At 44.5% G+C, this 13,149-nt stretch overlaps 2 protein-coding genes across 11 annotated transcripts in view; one reads left to right on the top strand and one right to left on the bottom strand.

The window, feature by feature from the left end:
* Nucleotides 1–3,139, top strand: part of ATP6V1C2 (ATPase H+ transporting V1 subunit C2) — a 99,557-nt gene extending 96,418 nt beyond the window's left edge. For all 9 annotated transcript variants that reach the window (XM_074012366.1, XM_074012364.1, XM_074012365.1 and 6 more), the window contains 2 exons: nt 277–409; nt 1,224–3,139. In XM_074012366.1, coding sequence (XP_073868467.1) covers nt 277–409; nt 1,224–1,313 — 223 coding nt within the window. In that variant the 3' untranslated portion in view covers nt 1,314–3,139. The remainder of the gene's footprint in view (nt 1–276; nt 410–1,223) is intronic.
* Nucleotides 1,421–13,149, bottom strand: part of PDIA6 (protein disulfide isomerase family A member 6) — a 28,236-nt gene continuing 16,507 nt past the window's right edge. For both annotated transcript variants that reach the window (XM_065527436.1, XM_005576563.4), the window contains 9 exons: nt 11,770–11,876; nt 10,407–10,537; nt 9,002–9,116; nt 8,023–8,163; nt 7,196–7,280; nt 6,997–7,069; nt 5,636–5,794; nt 2,966–3,062; nt 1,421–2,362 (listed from right to left, as the gene is read on the bottom strand). In XM_065527436.1, coding sequence (XP_065383508.1) covers nt 2,294–2,362; nt 2,966–3,062; nt 5,636–5,794; nt 6,997–7,069; nt 7,196–7,280; nt 8,023–8,163; nt 9,002–9,116; nt 10,407–10,537; nt 11,770–11,876 — 977 coding nt within the window. In that variant the 3' untranslated portion in view covers nt 1,421–2,293. The remainder of the gene's footprint in view (nt 2,363–2,965; nt 3,063–5,635; nt 5,795–6,996; nt 7,070–7,195; nt 7,281–8,022; nt 8,164–9,001; nt 9,117–10,406; nt 10,538–11,769; nt 11,877–13,149) is intronic.

Here is a 13,149-nt window from a genome sequence, read left to right as displayed (position 1 = left end):
AGCTTGAGCACGCGCCATGAACTGTCACTCATGGCCAGAGGGATGCCCTCTTTGGCTCTACAGTTGAAAACTAGGTATCAGAAGGGGGTTAGCAAATTCTAGAGCTTTTTCTATCCAGAGATCACCGCTACCCTAAGCATTTTGCTCGAGTTTGACTTTACGAAGCTGTGTTGGTTGAAGCTTTTCATCTTTGGAATGTACTCGTGTCTTGTCAGATTCCTTCTATCCGTCTTCGCATTTCTAGTAGTAACTGACATATTTTGTCTATCTGAAAAGGTATGGACTACCAGTGAACTTCCAGGCAGTGCTCCTGCAGCCGCTTAAGAAGTCATCCACCAAGCGTTTAAGAGAGGTTCTAAACTCTGTCTTCCGACATCTGGATGAAGTAGCCGCTACAAGTATACTGGATGTAGGTATCCAGAAACAGCAGTATTTCCACAGTAAGGTCAGCATCTTACCGTAGAATGGGAGATACTTTCAAAAAACTGGTATCTACCCGTAATCCCAACACTTTGGGAGGCAGGCGGATCACCTGAGGTCAAGGGTTATGGTAAGACCCTGTCTCTAGTAAAAAAAAAAAAAAATTGGGCCGGGCACTGTAATCCCAGCACTTTGGGAGGTCGAGGCAGGTGGATCATGAAGTCAAGAGATCGAGACCAACCTGGCCAACATTGTGAAACCCCGTTTCTACTAAAAATACAAAAATTAGCTGGGTGTGGTGGTGTGTGCCTATAGTCCCAGCTACTTGGGAGGTTGAGGCAGGAGAATCGCTTGAACCTGGGAGGCGGAGGTTGAGTGAGCTGAGATCACGCCACTGTACTCCAGCTTAGCAACAGAGAAAGACTCTGTCTCAAAAAAAACAGCAGCAACAAAAAATTAGCCAGGAGTGGTGGTGCATGCCTGTAATCCCAGCTACTTGGGAGTCTGAGGCAGGAAAATTGCTTGAACCCAGGAGGCAGAGGTTGTAGTGAGCTGAGATCATGCCACTGCGCTACAGCCTGGGTGACAGAGACTGTCTCAAAAACAAAACAATTTGTTAGCCTGTTATGAAAATCTACATGTCATACACATTAAAGCACAGCAAGGAGAGGGCTGGAGCGGGTGGGCCACAGCTACGCAGAGCAGAATGTACGCTCGGTGCCTGGAGAGCTTCCTCAAAAATGAAAGTGTAAGACAGGAAACTAGTTTATGCACTTAGAGCATGACCATGTCTTCTTTTGTAGGCATCTGTGGAGATCCCGGGACTGCAACTCAATAACCAAGACTATTTTCCCTATGTCTACTTCCATATTGACCTTAGTCTTCTCGACTAGAAAGGCCAGCTGGCACCTGTCTCATGTTCGTGCAGACTATTTAGCCAGAGAATGGTTAAAATGTCTTACAGAACTAAGATATTTTTCAGAGAAATTGCTCACAAAAGTTAGTGACAGTTGTATTTATTTTTTTTAAGTTACAATAAAATGCTCTCAAGTCCTTTGAAGGTTCTAACAAATTCAAAACTTCATTTTTCTGAATGTTTTACATAAATGCGAACTATGTGTTCGCATTGGTAACCTGCTGCTGTATTTCATGTCTTAATGGCTATTCTGAGGTTCATAACAACATAGAAAGCCTTGCACTGTATAACCAGCTAGATTCCTTAATAATTAGTCACTAGAGACAGCCCAAAGACAAATATTGGGCGGGAAATCAGTGCTCACTGAGTCCGGTTTCCATGTAAAATCTCTGTTGTGGGGAGGCATTGATGGCACCATCTGAAGCAAAGAGATCTTGTTTTTTGTTTAAAAAAGTTTGTGGGGGAGGAAAGATATCTGTGTATCACTTCAAAATATTAATTTACTGCTAAACATCACTCTGAATTTATGATGTAGATACTAATTTCATACATTTATCGGCATTATCCAAAATATTTTATTCTTTAATGGAAAAAGCCATTAATATTCAAATGAAGGAATCACATTAAAAAACCCATACATAAGAAACAGCCTCCAAGAACATCCAAGCAGCAGTCAGAGAGAGGGAAAAACGTTTCGACAGCCGAGTTTTCTTCAAAATATTAATGTGACAGAATACGATACAATTCACCGGCTACAACAATTCATAGAATTTTTCAATGTTTTCTTGAGATGCAAAAGTTCACTGTTGCAGTGTTGTCAAATGACCAATCAAGTACTACTTCTTGGTTAAAAGGCCACTGGGAGAGTCATCTGATCGTAGACAATGTCCCTTCACTGCTGGAAAAATCCGCTGGCTCCCAAGAAAAGAAAATGGTCTGAAGCCTCTGTTGTGGCTCTCACAACTCATCTTTCCCCAAGTCATCAAGTTCCACATCACTGAGGTCAATGTCATCCTCCACGGGAAGCTGGGGGACAGAAAGCCACTGTGAGATTTGCAGAGGGGACGCCCTGGAAGGCCAACATCTCATTTCACAGAAGCGCAACTCTCCAGAGCTACCCCTGCTGACAACCCAGGTTCTCCTCAGTCTGACCCCTACCCGGACCTTTGCACCTACGATTATACGGAAGGAAAAGCTAAGAACTCTGGTGAAACATTTCGACATCACATCACTCACCACTTTAACACTGGAAGCCACCGAACATGTCCTTTTGAGGAGGGTGGGACATAACAGTGCAGAAATAAGTGCTAATTTCAAAGCTATCATTTTTTGTTTTTCTAAGATAAAGTACATGAATTCCAGGTTAAATGTTCACTTTAAGGTAATAATCAGGAAAGCAACCTGACTACTGGAAAGTGTCTTGGCTGTCAAGAATATCAAATGACATGCAGCACTTAAACTTGTGATAAGGAAGATGAAGGGTCTTCAGAGAAGAACCTCTTAAAAGGCCCACGGGTGCACCAGGGCTGAGGTCTGATGGAGACGACCTGACTCCAGGTGCAGAGATGCACAGCCTCAAGACAGTAAACCAGGACTGCTGCCCGCACAGCCTCCCTCCCGGACACTCACCTCGCCATCCCTGCCGTCCCAAGGCTCTCTCTCAACGATGGTAGGGAAAGCCCCGCCTCCTACAGGTGCCGTGGAGCCACGCCCAAAAGAGAGCTCCCTTGGGGAAAAATGACCAAAACACACACACACATTTATTATGGACTGCTGGTGCAGAAGAATAAACAACTTTAAAAATAACAGTCTGCCTACTTTGTTTATGCCGAGACATTTCTTCTTTCTTGCTGCAGTACATTCCTGAGAAACACCTCGAGAACATTATCTTTTTAATCACGGACAACATTACAACCAGATTCAACATTCCCAACTAAGCCCCCTGCATCAGATACAGTCAGTTGCTATCAGTAAGTTTTTAAAAATAGCAGAGCATTTGCTGAAATACAAATTAAGTACATAAATAATTATCAAAGTTGATCCAGAACATGGGCTGCCTGTGAGTTTTGTAAGACTGCTGTGAACCTGTACAGAGGAAGCATGTCAGCAGTGACGCGACTGGTTCCAGTGGGATGGCAGAGAGGGGGGTGCATATGTGTAGAAACATCAGTACTTGAAACATACCAGACCTGGTGTAATCGGGCTGTTGGGAAAGCAGAGCTAGAAATACTGTGGGCACAAATATTTAGAGTTCAGCAAACAACTCCTAGAATAATGGAGCTAGACTAACAATCTATGGCACCAATGGGCTAGAATAAACCTATTATTAGAAAAAAAAATTACATGATATATTTATATTCACATTCTGACTTCATGATTTAATAAATACTACTCTATGACAATCACAAACTTACGCAGTCCACAAACTTCTTTTTCTTTGAGACCAAGTTACGCTCTGTGGCCCGTGCTGGAGAGCAGTGGCGCGATCTCAGCTCACTGCAACCTCCACCTCCTGGGTTCAAGTGATTCTTGTGCCTCAGCCTCCCGAGTAGCTGGGATTGCAGGCCCATGCCACCATACTCAGCTTATTTTTTGTAGTTTTAGTAGGGACGAGGTTTCACCATGGTGGCCAGGCTGGTTTCGAACTCCTGGCCTCAAGTGATCTGCTTGCCTCAGACTCCCAAAGTGCTGGAATTACAGGCGTGAGCCACCACGCCCGGCCCCATAAACTTCTTAATGAAAACGCCCCCTTGGCCAGGCGTGGTGGCTCACACCTGTAATCCCAGCACTTTGGGAGGCTGACGGGTGGATCACCTGAGGTCAGGAGTTCGAGACCCGCCTGGCCAACCTGGTGAAACCCCATCTCTACTTTACAAAAATTAGGTAGGTGTGGTGGCAGGCGCCTGTAATCCCAGCTACTCGGGAGTCTGAGGCAACAGAATAACTTGAACCTGGGAGGTGGAGGGTGCAGTGAGCCAAGACTGTGCCACTGCTCTCCAGCCCGGGCAACAGAGCGAGACTGTCTCAGGAAAAAAAATAATAATAATAAAATAAAATAAAATAAAATACCCATTAAGCATACTAACCAACTACGAGTGAGAGCTGGGAGGGAAGGAGCCACGGTCTACCCCTAGGCAGAGGCTGAAGCAGCTGATCTCACAGGGTTCCTCCATGCCTCCCACTTCACTACTCAAGGCAGAGCTGGGACTGAGGTGCCTGACTTTGGAGCTCCTACTCTCCACACAGCACACACACACACACACACACACACACACACTTCTGTGTCAAGCAGGAAGACTGGCAGCAAGAGCACTGCAGGCTTTCACACGCTATTCTTCCTAGTCATTATTCATCACAAGCCTCTCAACTGCCTTTTGTGTGCTGAACATCTCTCACACAGCAGCTAAGAAATGAACACGGAAGAAAGCAAGAATGGAAAGCAAAACCTCTTTAGGTCAATGCCTTGTATTGCCTAAAAGATGATTAGGTGAGTGGAATAGCAGAGCAGGGTAGAGAGCTCTGTATATTTGTTTTAGAGTTTTGAGAACCTATCGTGTTGTTTGCACATTGTTGGAGTCACTTAAGAACACCCATTTTCAAATAAATAACTACATTCCAAAGCCAAGTGCCCAGAAATGGAAACCACATTTACCAAGGTCAAGATTACAATGAGTATGAGGGTGAGGATGGACAGAGAGGGCTGCCTCTAGCCCATGAGGCTTTTTTTTGAGACGGAGTTTCACTCTTGTTGCTCAGGCTGGAGTGCAATGGTGTGATCTCAGCTCACTGCAACCTCCGCCTCCTGGGTTCAAGTGATTCACCTGCCTCAGCCTCCCAAGTAGCTGGGATTACAGGCATGTGCCACCATGCCCGGCTAATTTTGTGTTTTTAGTAGAGACAGGGTTTCTCCACGTTGGTCAGGCTGGTCTCGAACTCCTGTCCTCAGGTGATCCGCCTGCCTCAGCCTCCCAAAGTGCTGGGATTACAGGCGTGAGCCACCGTACCCGGCCCCATGAGGCTTTTATGAGAATTAGGAAGAGCCCAGGGCCAGATGCACAGAATGGCACACAGGGCGGCCTGAGGGCAGCAATGCAGTCTCCTCATCCAGCAAGCAGAGTTTTCCAAGGAAAAAGGAACGAATAGGGAGACAATTTAAAAACTCTAAATTCTCTGGAATTAGTTTGCATTTTGAAATCCCATTTATTACCTGGCTCATATATACACCTAGTTTCAAATAAAAAACTACGACAGAACCAAACAAAGAGAAAAAACAATAAACAACCTAAGAAAACAAATTACCTGAGAAACTCGTTAATGCCTTGCTCACTGAAGGAGCCTTTCAGCAGAGCAAATTTCATCTTGCGTGCATTGATGGCGGCCATGGCGGGGTACCCAAACCCGCCAATCCCCAGCGCGGTCTCAAGTTCAGACTGGGCTCCGGCTTCTGTCCACAGCCACCTAGAAAACCAGACTGGTTTATAGGGCAAATACGCCTTTTAAATTACTTACGCTCTAACTAGAAGATCTTAGAGAACAAAAGATCACGCTTCAGATATTTTGTGGAATGAGTGAGAAATAAATAAAAAACAAAAGATGAGTTTCTATATGGATTTTCCCTTTTACCTGAAATCCCACCAATATCATTTGGGTTATTAAGCTTGTTCTTGCATTCTGTAGGCATCTAATAAACATTGGCTGGACTAATGGAGAAGGAGCAAGGTCATCGAGAGAGGGACAGCAGGGGGCGCGAGGTACCCAGGGAAAGCTATGGATACTGAGGACGAAAAGCAAAAAGATATATAGGAAGGAGGCAGGGCACGGTGGCTCACCTGAGGTCAGGAGTTCGAGACCAGCTTGACCAATATGGTGAAACCCTGTCTCTACTAAAATTACAAAAATTAGCTGGGCATGATGGTGTGCGCCTGTATTCCCAGCTACTCAGGAGGCTGAGGCAGGAGGATCGCTTGAACCCGGGAGACGGAGGTTGCAGTGAGCTGAGATTGCACCACTGCACTCCACCCTGGGGGAGAGAGTGAGACTCCATCTCAAAAATAGAAAAAAAGAGAAAATAGGAAGGAGATACACTGTTTTGAAAATGTGCCTAGATAAGAGGATAAGGAAACATAATTCTAGTTCCCCTTTCTCATCCATCCTTCAAGTTCATACTAGAATTCAGGTGCACTACTCATTCTGTGTCTGCTTGCTAACCCGGCACCCCAATCACCATTTAAAACATGATTCCTATGAGAAAAATGCATGCTGTGCTGACAGCCCTTCATTCCTTCTTTTCCTCCCAGTGATAAAATGTTCACATCCTGAATAAAAACATATAGCAGAGCAGGCCAGGTGTGGTGGCTCACACCTGTAATCCCAGGAGTCTGGGAGGCAGAGGCGGGTGGATCACTTGAGATCAGGAGTTTGAGACCAGCCTAGCCAACATGGTGAAACCCCGACTCTACTAAAAATACAAAAATTAGCTGGGTGTGGTGGCACGCGCCTATAATCCCCGCTACTTGGGAGGCTAGGCAGGAGAGGAAAAAAAAAATTTTTAGCAGAGCAAACACAGGAACACAGCTTACAAAAACACGGGGGACCCACTCTCAAGAAACCCTATAATCTCCTGTTCAGATGACACTGAGACAATAAACTCAGTAACTTACCCCCACATTTTCTTTTTGTATTTGTCTGCCATCTTCAGAAGAACTTCCAGATAAGAATTTCGGCCTGCAGCTCCTGATTTAAACAGACAAACGTTTTTTAAAGGTAAAGGTAAAGGAGTCCGTAAAATTAATCCATTTAGGAAGTACTCTCAGAGCATCTAGCATAGAACAGCCAAGGGAAATTATTTGTCTGTCTTACCAGTATCAAGGATATGCGGTAGCACAGCCACAACACAGAGCTGGTGCTCCTCACACGTCCTCTTGGCAATGTCCTCGTTGATAATCTGTGGGACTCAGAAGACAAGGGATGATCAGGAGGCTGCATGATACAACACCCAAAGGTAAGCTGGCAAACAAGAACTTCCATTGAAAAGACTTCTCCCAGGACTACTTCCTTGTATGGAAACACCCAGAGGCATGTTCTCTGAGAGGAGATTTTTCTGCTACTGATTCTTAAGCCTGTGGAAGCTGTGGTGGTTGGGGGGGATTAGCACACATATACACGTCTCTGAAATCACAACGCCTGGACACAGCCTGGCTCTGCCACTTACTTGTTTAAATAGACTATACTTACACGTATTGTATGTTTATACAAACTTGAGGTTCTGTGCCTCAATTTCCCCATATATAAAATGGAGATAAAAACAGTTATCTACCTCAGTGTTCATGTGAGAATTAAATGAAACAAACAAACAAAAAAACTACATAAAGACACCAGAACAGTGCCTACATGATTAGCTACTCAATAAATGTGCTATTACTTTGAAAATGATAAGCAAGAGTGATTAAATACACTCTATCTTTAAGAAGCTCGTATTTCTGTTCACAATGTAATTATTCTAATGCTAAAAGTTATGAAAAGCAACTTATCAGACATTCTTTTCCATTTCAAAGTATAAAAACCACTTTAAAGAGAGTATTTTTAACAAGAAGGGCATAACATGAACAGTGTGTCACGACTGCTTTAACGTTCCTCGCTGTCAGCTAAAAAAGCTTTCTGGACTATGAGCAATTTAAGTGGTCTACCTCAAGCAGCTCAGGAGGTGGGGCGTTATCAGAAAACAAATCAAGGGCCCGGGACACTATGTCGGATCTTGTCCGCCCACCGTCGTAATCCACAGGAGACTCGCCTTTCTGAAATATCTTGATTGTAGGAAATCCTCTAATCTATTAAAAAAGAGATCAGAGAATAAAATCCAATTAACACTTAACACAAAATAACACAATCTTTACGGTTTCTAAAACCACCTTATAGGTAATTTTTGTTTCTTTTTTAATTGAAGCAGTCTCACTGTTGCCCAGGCTGGAGAGCATAGGTGCAATCTCAGCTTACTGCAACCTCTGCTCCTGGGTTCAAGCGATTCTCCTACCTCAGCCGCCCGAGTAGCTGGGACTACAGGTGCACACCACCACACCCGGCTAATATTTGTGTTTTTAGTAGAGATGGGGTTTCACCATGTTGGTCAGGCTGGCTTTGAATTCCCGGCCTCAAGCGATCTGCCCGCCTAGGCCTCCCAAAGTGCTGGGATTACAGGCGTGACCCACCACTCTGGCCTTATAAGTAATTTAATGTAACAAAACTATTCCCCAGACTGCCTGGATTTCAAAGGAATGACTCAAAGAGGTCAATGATCAATCAGGGAGTTTTAACAGTCTGTGAAGTTTAGCCCAATCATATTTAAGCCCTGGTATGTAACTAACACAAAGTATCTGCTCTAGAACAAATGGACCAACTTACAATAGCCACATGAGCAACGTGAGTAAGTCTGGGCAAGCTGACACCTCACATTAAGTATACCACAGAAGCAGTGTGACATTAGGAGAAAAAAGGTGACAGTCCTGAGTGTCAGACTTGTTAGTTATGACAGTAAAGTGACTTTATCTCTTCACTTACAAAATGGTTTAAACATCTCCTTTACTACCTCATAGGGAGGCCTGGAGTATTGGAAGAAGTAACGAAACACCATATATTTCACAATGAAATGAGCCTTATGAGGATACTCACCCCGTAGCGGGAGGCTAGAACCTGATTGACGGTAGCATCCACAGCTGCCAGTTTCACTTTTCCTTTTGTCTGCTCTTTTACTTCTGAAGCTGCGGCAGCCCACTCTGGCTCTAGGCTATAGAAAAATATTCGTTTTGTGTTGTTTCTTTGAGACACGGTCTCTCTCTGTTACCCAGGCTGGAGCGCAGTGGTGCGATCATGGCTCCCTGCAGCCTCAACCTCCTGGGCTCAGGCGATCTTCTCATCTAGCCTCCAACACAGCTGGGACTACAGGTGTGCGCCACCACCCACCGTTCATTTCTGTATTTTTAGTAGAGATGGGGTTTCCCCATGCTGCCCAGGCTGGTCTCGAACTCCTGGCCTCAAGTGATCCACCTCACCAGGCCAAATATTTGGATTTTAACTTGCAGCCCAAACATTTTTTTTTTTTTTAAAGACAGAGTCTCCTCCTGTCATATAGGATGGCGTACAGTGGTATGATCTTAGCTCAGTGCAGCCTCTGCCTCCCACAATCAACAGATTCTTGCGCCTCAACCTCCCAAGTAGCTGGGAGTACAGGCGCATGCCACCACATCCAGCCAATTTTTTTGTATTTTTAGTAGAAATGGGGCTTTGCTGTGTTGCCCAGACTGGTCTCAAACTCCTGGCCTCAAGTGATCTGCCTGCCTCGGCTTCCCAAAGTGCTAGGATTACAGGTGTGAGCCACCACACCCGGCCTATACTTTTCAACTGATCTGTGCATTTCTGCCCAATCCCCAGTTATGTCACACCTAGAAAACATTTTGTGTGTGGCTTTACTAAAGATACCATGCTACCCTTCACATGAGTTTCCCGTTCTACCACTGCCCCTAAATCCGGACATGAGTCAGTCCCTTGTTAATCTTCGGCAATATGAGAGAGGAAGCTCTTGGCACTAATGTCAATGTTTTTTTTGTTTTTTTTGTGATGGAGTCTCGCTCTGTCGCCCAGGCTGGAGTGCAGTGGCCGGATCTCAGCTTACTGCAAGCTCCGCCTCCCAGGTTTACGTCATTCTCCTGCCTCAGCCTCCCGAGTAGCTGGGACTACAGGCGCCCGCCACCTCGCCCAGCTAGTTTTTTGTATTTTTTAGTAGAGACGGGGTTTCACCGTGTTAGCCAGGATGGTCTCGATCTCCTGACCTCATGATCCGCCCGTCTCAGCCTCCCAAAGTGCTGGGATTACAGGCTGGAGCCACTGCGCCCAGCCCTGTCAATGTTTAATATTCACTTAGAGTCAGAGTTTTTCTGGAAGAGATCTTAGTGGTGATCTACTATCTAGTTCAGCCCTTTCAAAATAAGCTAATCAATAAATTAAAAAAAAAAAAATAAGCTAATCAATGTACTGAAAACACTGCGGCTGAACAGACTACTTAGTAGAAGGCACTTACTTTTTGCAGTGTCCACACCAAGGAGCATAGAACTCAACCATCCAAACATCTTCACTGTCCAGAACATTCTCATCAAAGCTGTCATCTGTCAGCTCAATCACATCCTTCTTACTTGAACTATCACTTCTGCCCTGTCATTTATGATATTAAACATCAAACAATTTGGCCAAGAAGAATACTTTTCCTATTTTAAATAACACTGCTTCTACATCTTAACAAAGTTTTAGGGTTTTTCTTTAGTGAATAAAATAGTGAAAATGGTTGTATTCAAATTGGGTACATTCTTCAGCATTATCATTTTTGCTTGGTAAATAGTCTTTTACTTTCAAATAATTATCAATACATTGAGTACAACATATAACCTGTACCTGAATTCCGTCACCAGCTCTTTTTAGTGAGAACCCTCAACATGGCTCAAAGAACCACCTTAAAAACACTGTTCTAATTCAGACTCAAGTACAGCTACTGCTTCATCCCAGGATGTTCCGCTACATCTTTCATAGACAAAGCCCCTACCAGTCAACAAAGCTAAAAATAACACTTAATCCTTTTCTTTTTTCAAAGAATGTTCTTCAGTACTAAATCTAAGAAGCAGTCAGCATTGCTTTCTTTTGCCAGGCAGGGTGCAGGGGGCCAGGCAACTATGCTCATTAAATGTCTAAGTTTAAAATAAAAGGCAAGAACATGGAATCTTTGGGTAAGCTCTGAGCCTGTATAAAGAAGCGAGTTTAACTGGTCTCCTAAAAGTAAAGGCCCATTTAATATTTATATATCTTCAAGTTTGTCTTTTCACAAGAACATCAGTGTTAAGCTTCACATTTCATACAAGGGCATCTAAAACACCAATCTGCTCCTCTCTCTCTCTCTTCTCCCCTATCCATTTGTGTAGAATTTTCCATGGATTTGGGGCTGAATGCCACAGATACAGGCCAAGAGGTAATCCAGTCTCATCACAGTTTGCCAAAGCCTACCCAGAGGAGAACCCGTCCATCCCATCCCCACTCTTGACCTACAAGTGCCATGGGATGCCAGCACCTGGCTCCTGGGCCTGGAGCTGAAGTTCACATTCTTCTGTTTTAGCCCAGGGCCCAGGAAGCCTATCTAGGGGCCTGGTACTTGGACTGCAGGTGTGGAAAGAGGCCCTGGGACTGACTGGCCATGGCAACAGCAATCCTGAGGAGCCCAAATGAGCAGGCTGGATGGCTGGTTCCCTCTGGGTTCAGTGGATCCAATCCTCCATTATTCTTTAATTGAAAGTTTACCACTTTCACATACTTTTAAAAAAACAACTATCTTTTACAAGGAATCCACACTCTGGCTTCAAAATCATGACACATTAAAAACTGACATTTTATGGTCTTACTTGTTTTCCAGAACTGTATCCTCCGCTCCGTCCCCCGAGGCGGTCCTTCACAAGCTGGCGCAGAGCACTGAGCGCAGCATCTACGATGGCTTCACCAGTTCTGCCACCTACAGGAGACGGAAGGTAGGCGGTCCTCAGCCCGGCCTTCAGCAAGTGCCTCATCTGGCCCAGCCCAAGACTGTCTTTACCTCACTGTCGGCTTCACCGGGTGACACAGTTCTGACAACATGTGTATCTCTGACAGAACAAACTTTCTCCCCAGTATGCATTTTGCACTAGACCTAACACTTGGAAAACCAATTTCTCTTCCTTTCTCATTATTATTTTTTTTCTGAGATGGAGTCTCACCCTGTTGCCCAGGCTAGAGTACAGTGGCACAATCTCGGGTCACTGCAACCTCCGCCTCCCAGGTTCAAGTGATTTCCAGCTAATTTTTGTATTTTTAGTAGAGACGGGGTTTCACCATGTCGGCCAGGCTGGTCACAAACTCCTGACCTCAAGTGATCCGCCCACCTCAGCCTCCCAAAGTGCTGGGATCACAAGTGCAAGCCACCGTGTCCAGACTGACTCCTCTTAAGTTTTATGTAGTTAGTGTGAACGAAAACTCCCTGCTCAAATACCATCTCCTAATGAGAATAACTCACAAATGTTTACCGAACATGGACATGGGTGAATAAGAAGCTTAAAATCTAGCTGGGAAAGCAGGGAAATTTCCCAAATACAAAAGGAACTATTTCTGTGAAATACCGGATAGAAAAGATGGAAAAACTAGGTATGAGGTGTTTTGAAGCCAAATAACTGAAAACCATTCCAGGCTTCTTTTTTTCTATCTTGCTTGAAACATTGTTAAGCTGAACTTAACAAATCTGCATTAAAACTCACAGAGGCAAGATGACAATAGTCTTTGGAAGTTCACCAAATAAGTTTATTTGCTCAAGAGAGTCAGGGGCTATTAACTAACACAGAAGTACTGGAATAACCTATGCCATCTGCTGTCTTCAGTTTAAAGGCAAAACTGGTTCTAATAGAATCTCTTTAGAAAGTTCCTTTTCTGGAGGGCCGTAGTGGCTCATGCCTGGGATCCCAGCACTTTGGGAGGCGTAGGCATGTGGAACACCTGAAGGCAGGAGTTCGAGACCATCCTGGCCAACATGGTGAAACCCTGTCTCTACTAAAAAGACAAAAATTAGCTGGGTGTGGTGATGGGCACCTATAATCCCAGTTACTCAGGAGGCTGAGGCAGGAGAATCACCTGAACCCAGGAGACAGAGGCTGCAGTGAGCTCAGATCATGCCACTGCACTCCAGCCTGGGTGACAGAATGGGACTCTACGTCAGGAAAAAAAAAAATTTTTTTTTTTTTTTAGAGTTTTCTCAAACT

This window comes from Macaca fascicularis, chromosome 13 (assembly GCF_037993035.2).
Source record: "Macaca fascicularis isolate 582-1 chromosome 13, T2T-MFA8v1.1".
Lineage (NCBI taxonomy): Eukaryota > Metazoa > Chordata > Mammalia > Primates > Cercopithecidae > Macaca > Macaca fascicularis.
The sequence above is the reverse complement of the archived record's forward strand: the minus strand, read 5'-3'. Positions and strand labels throughout refer to the sequence as shown.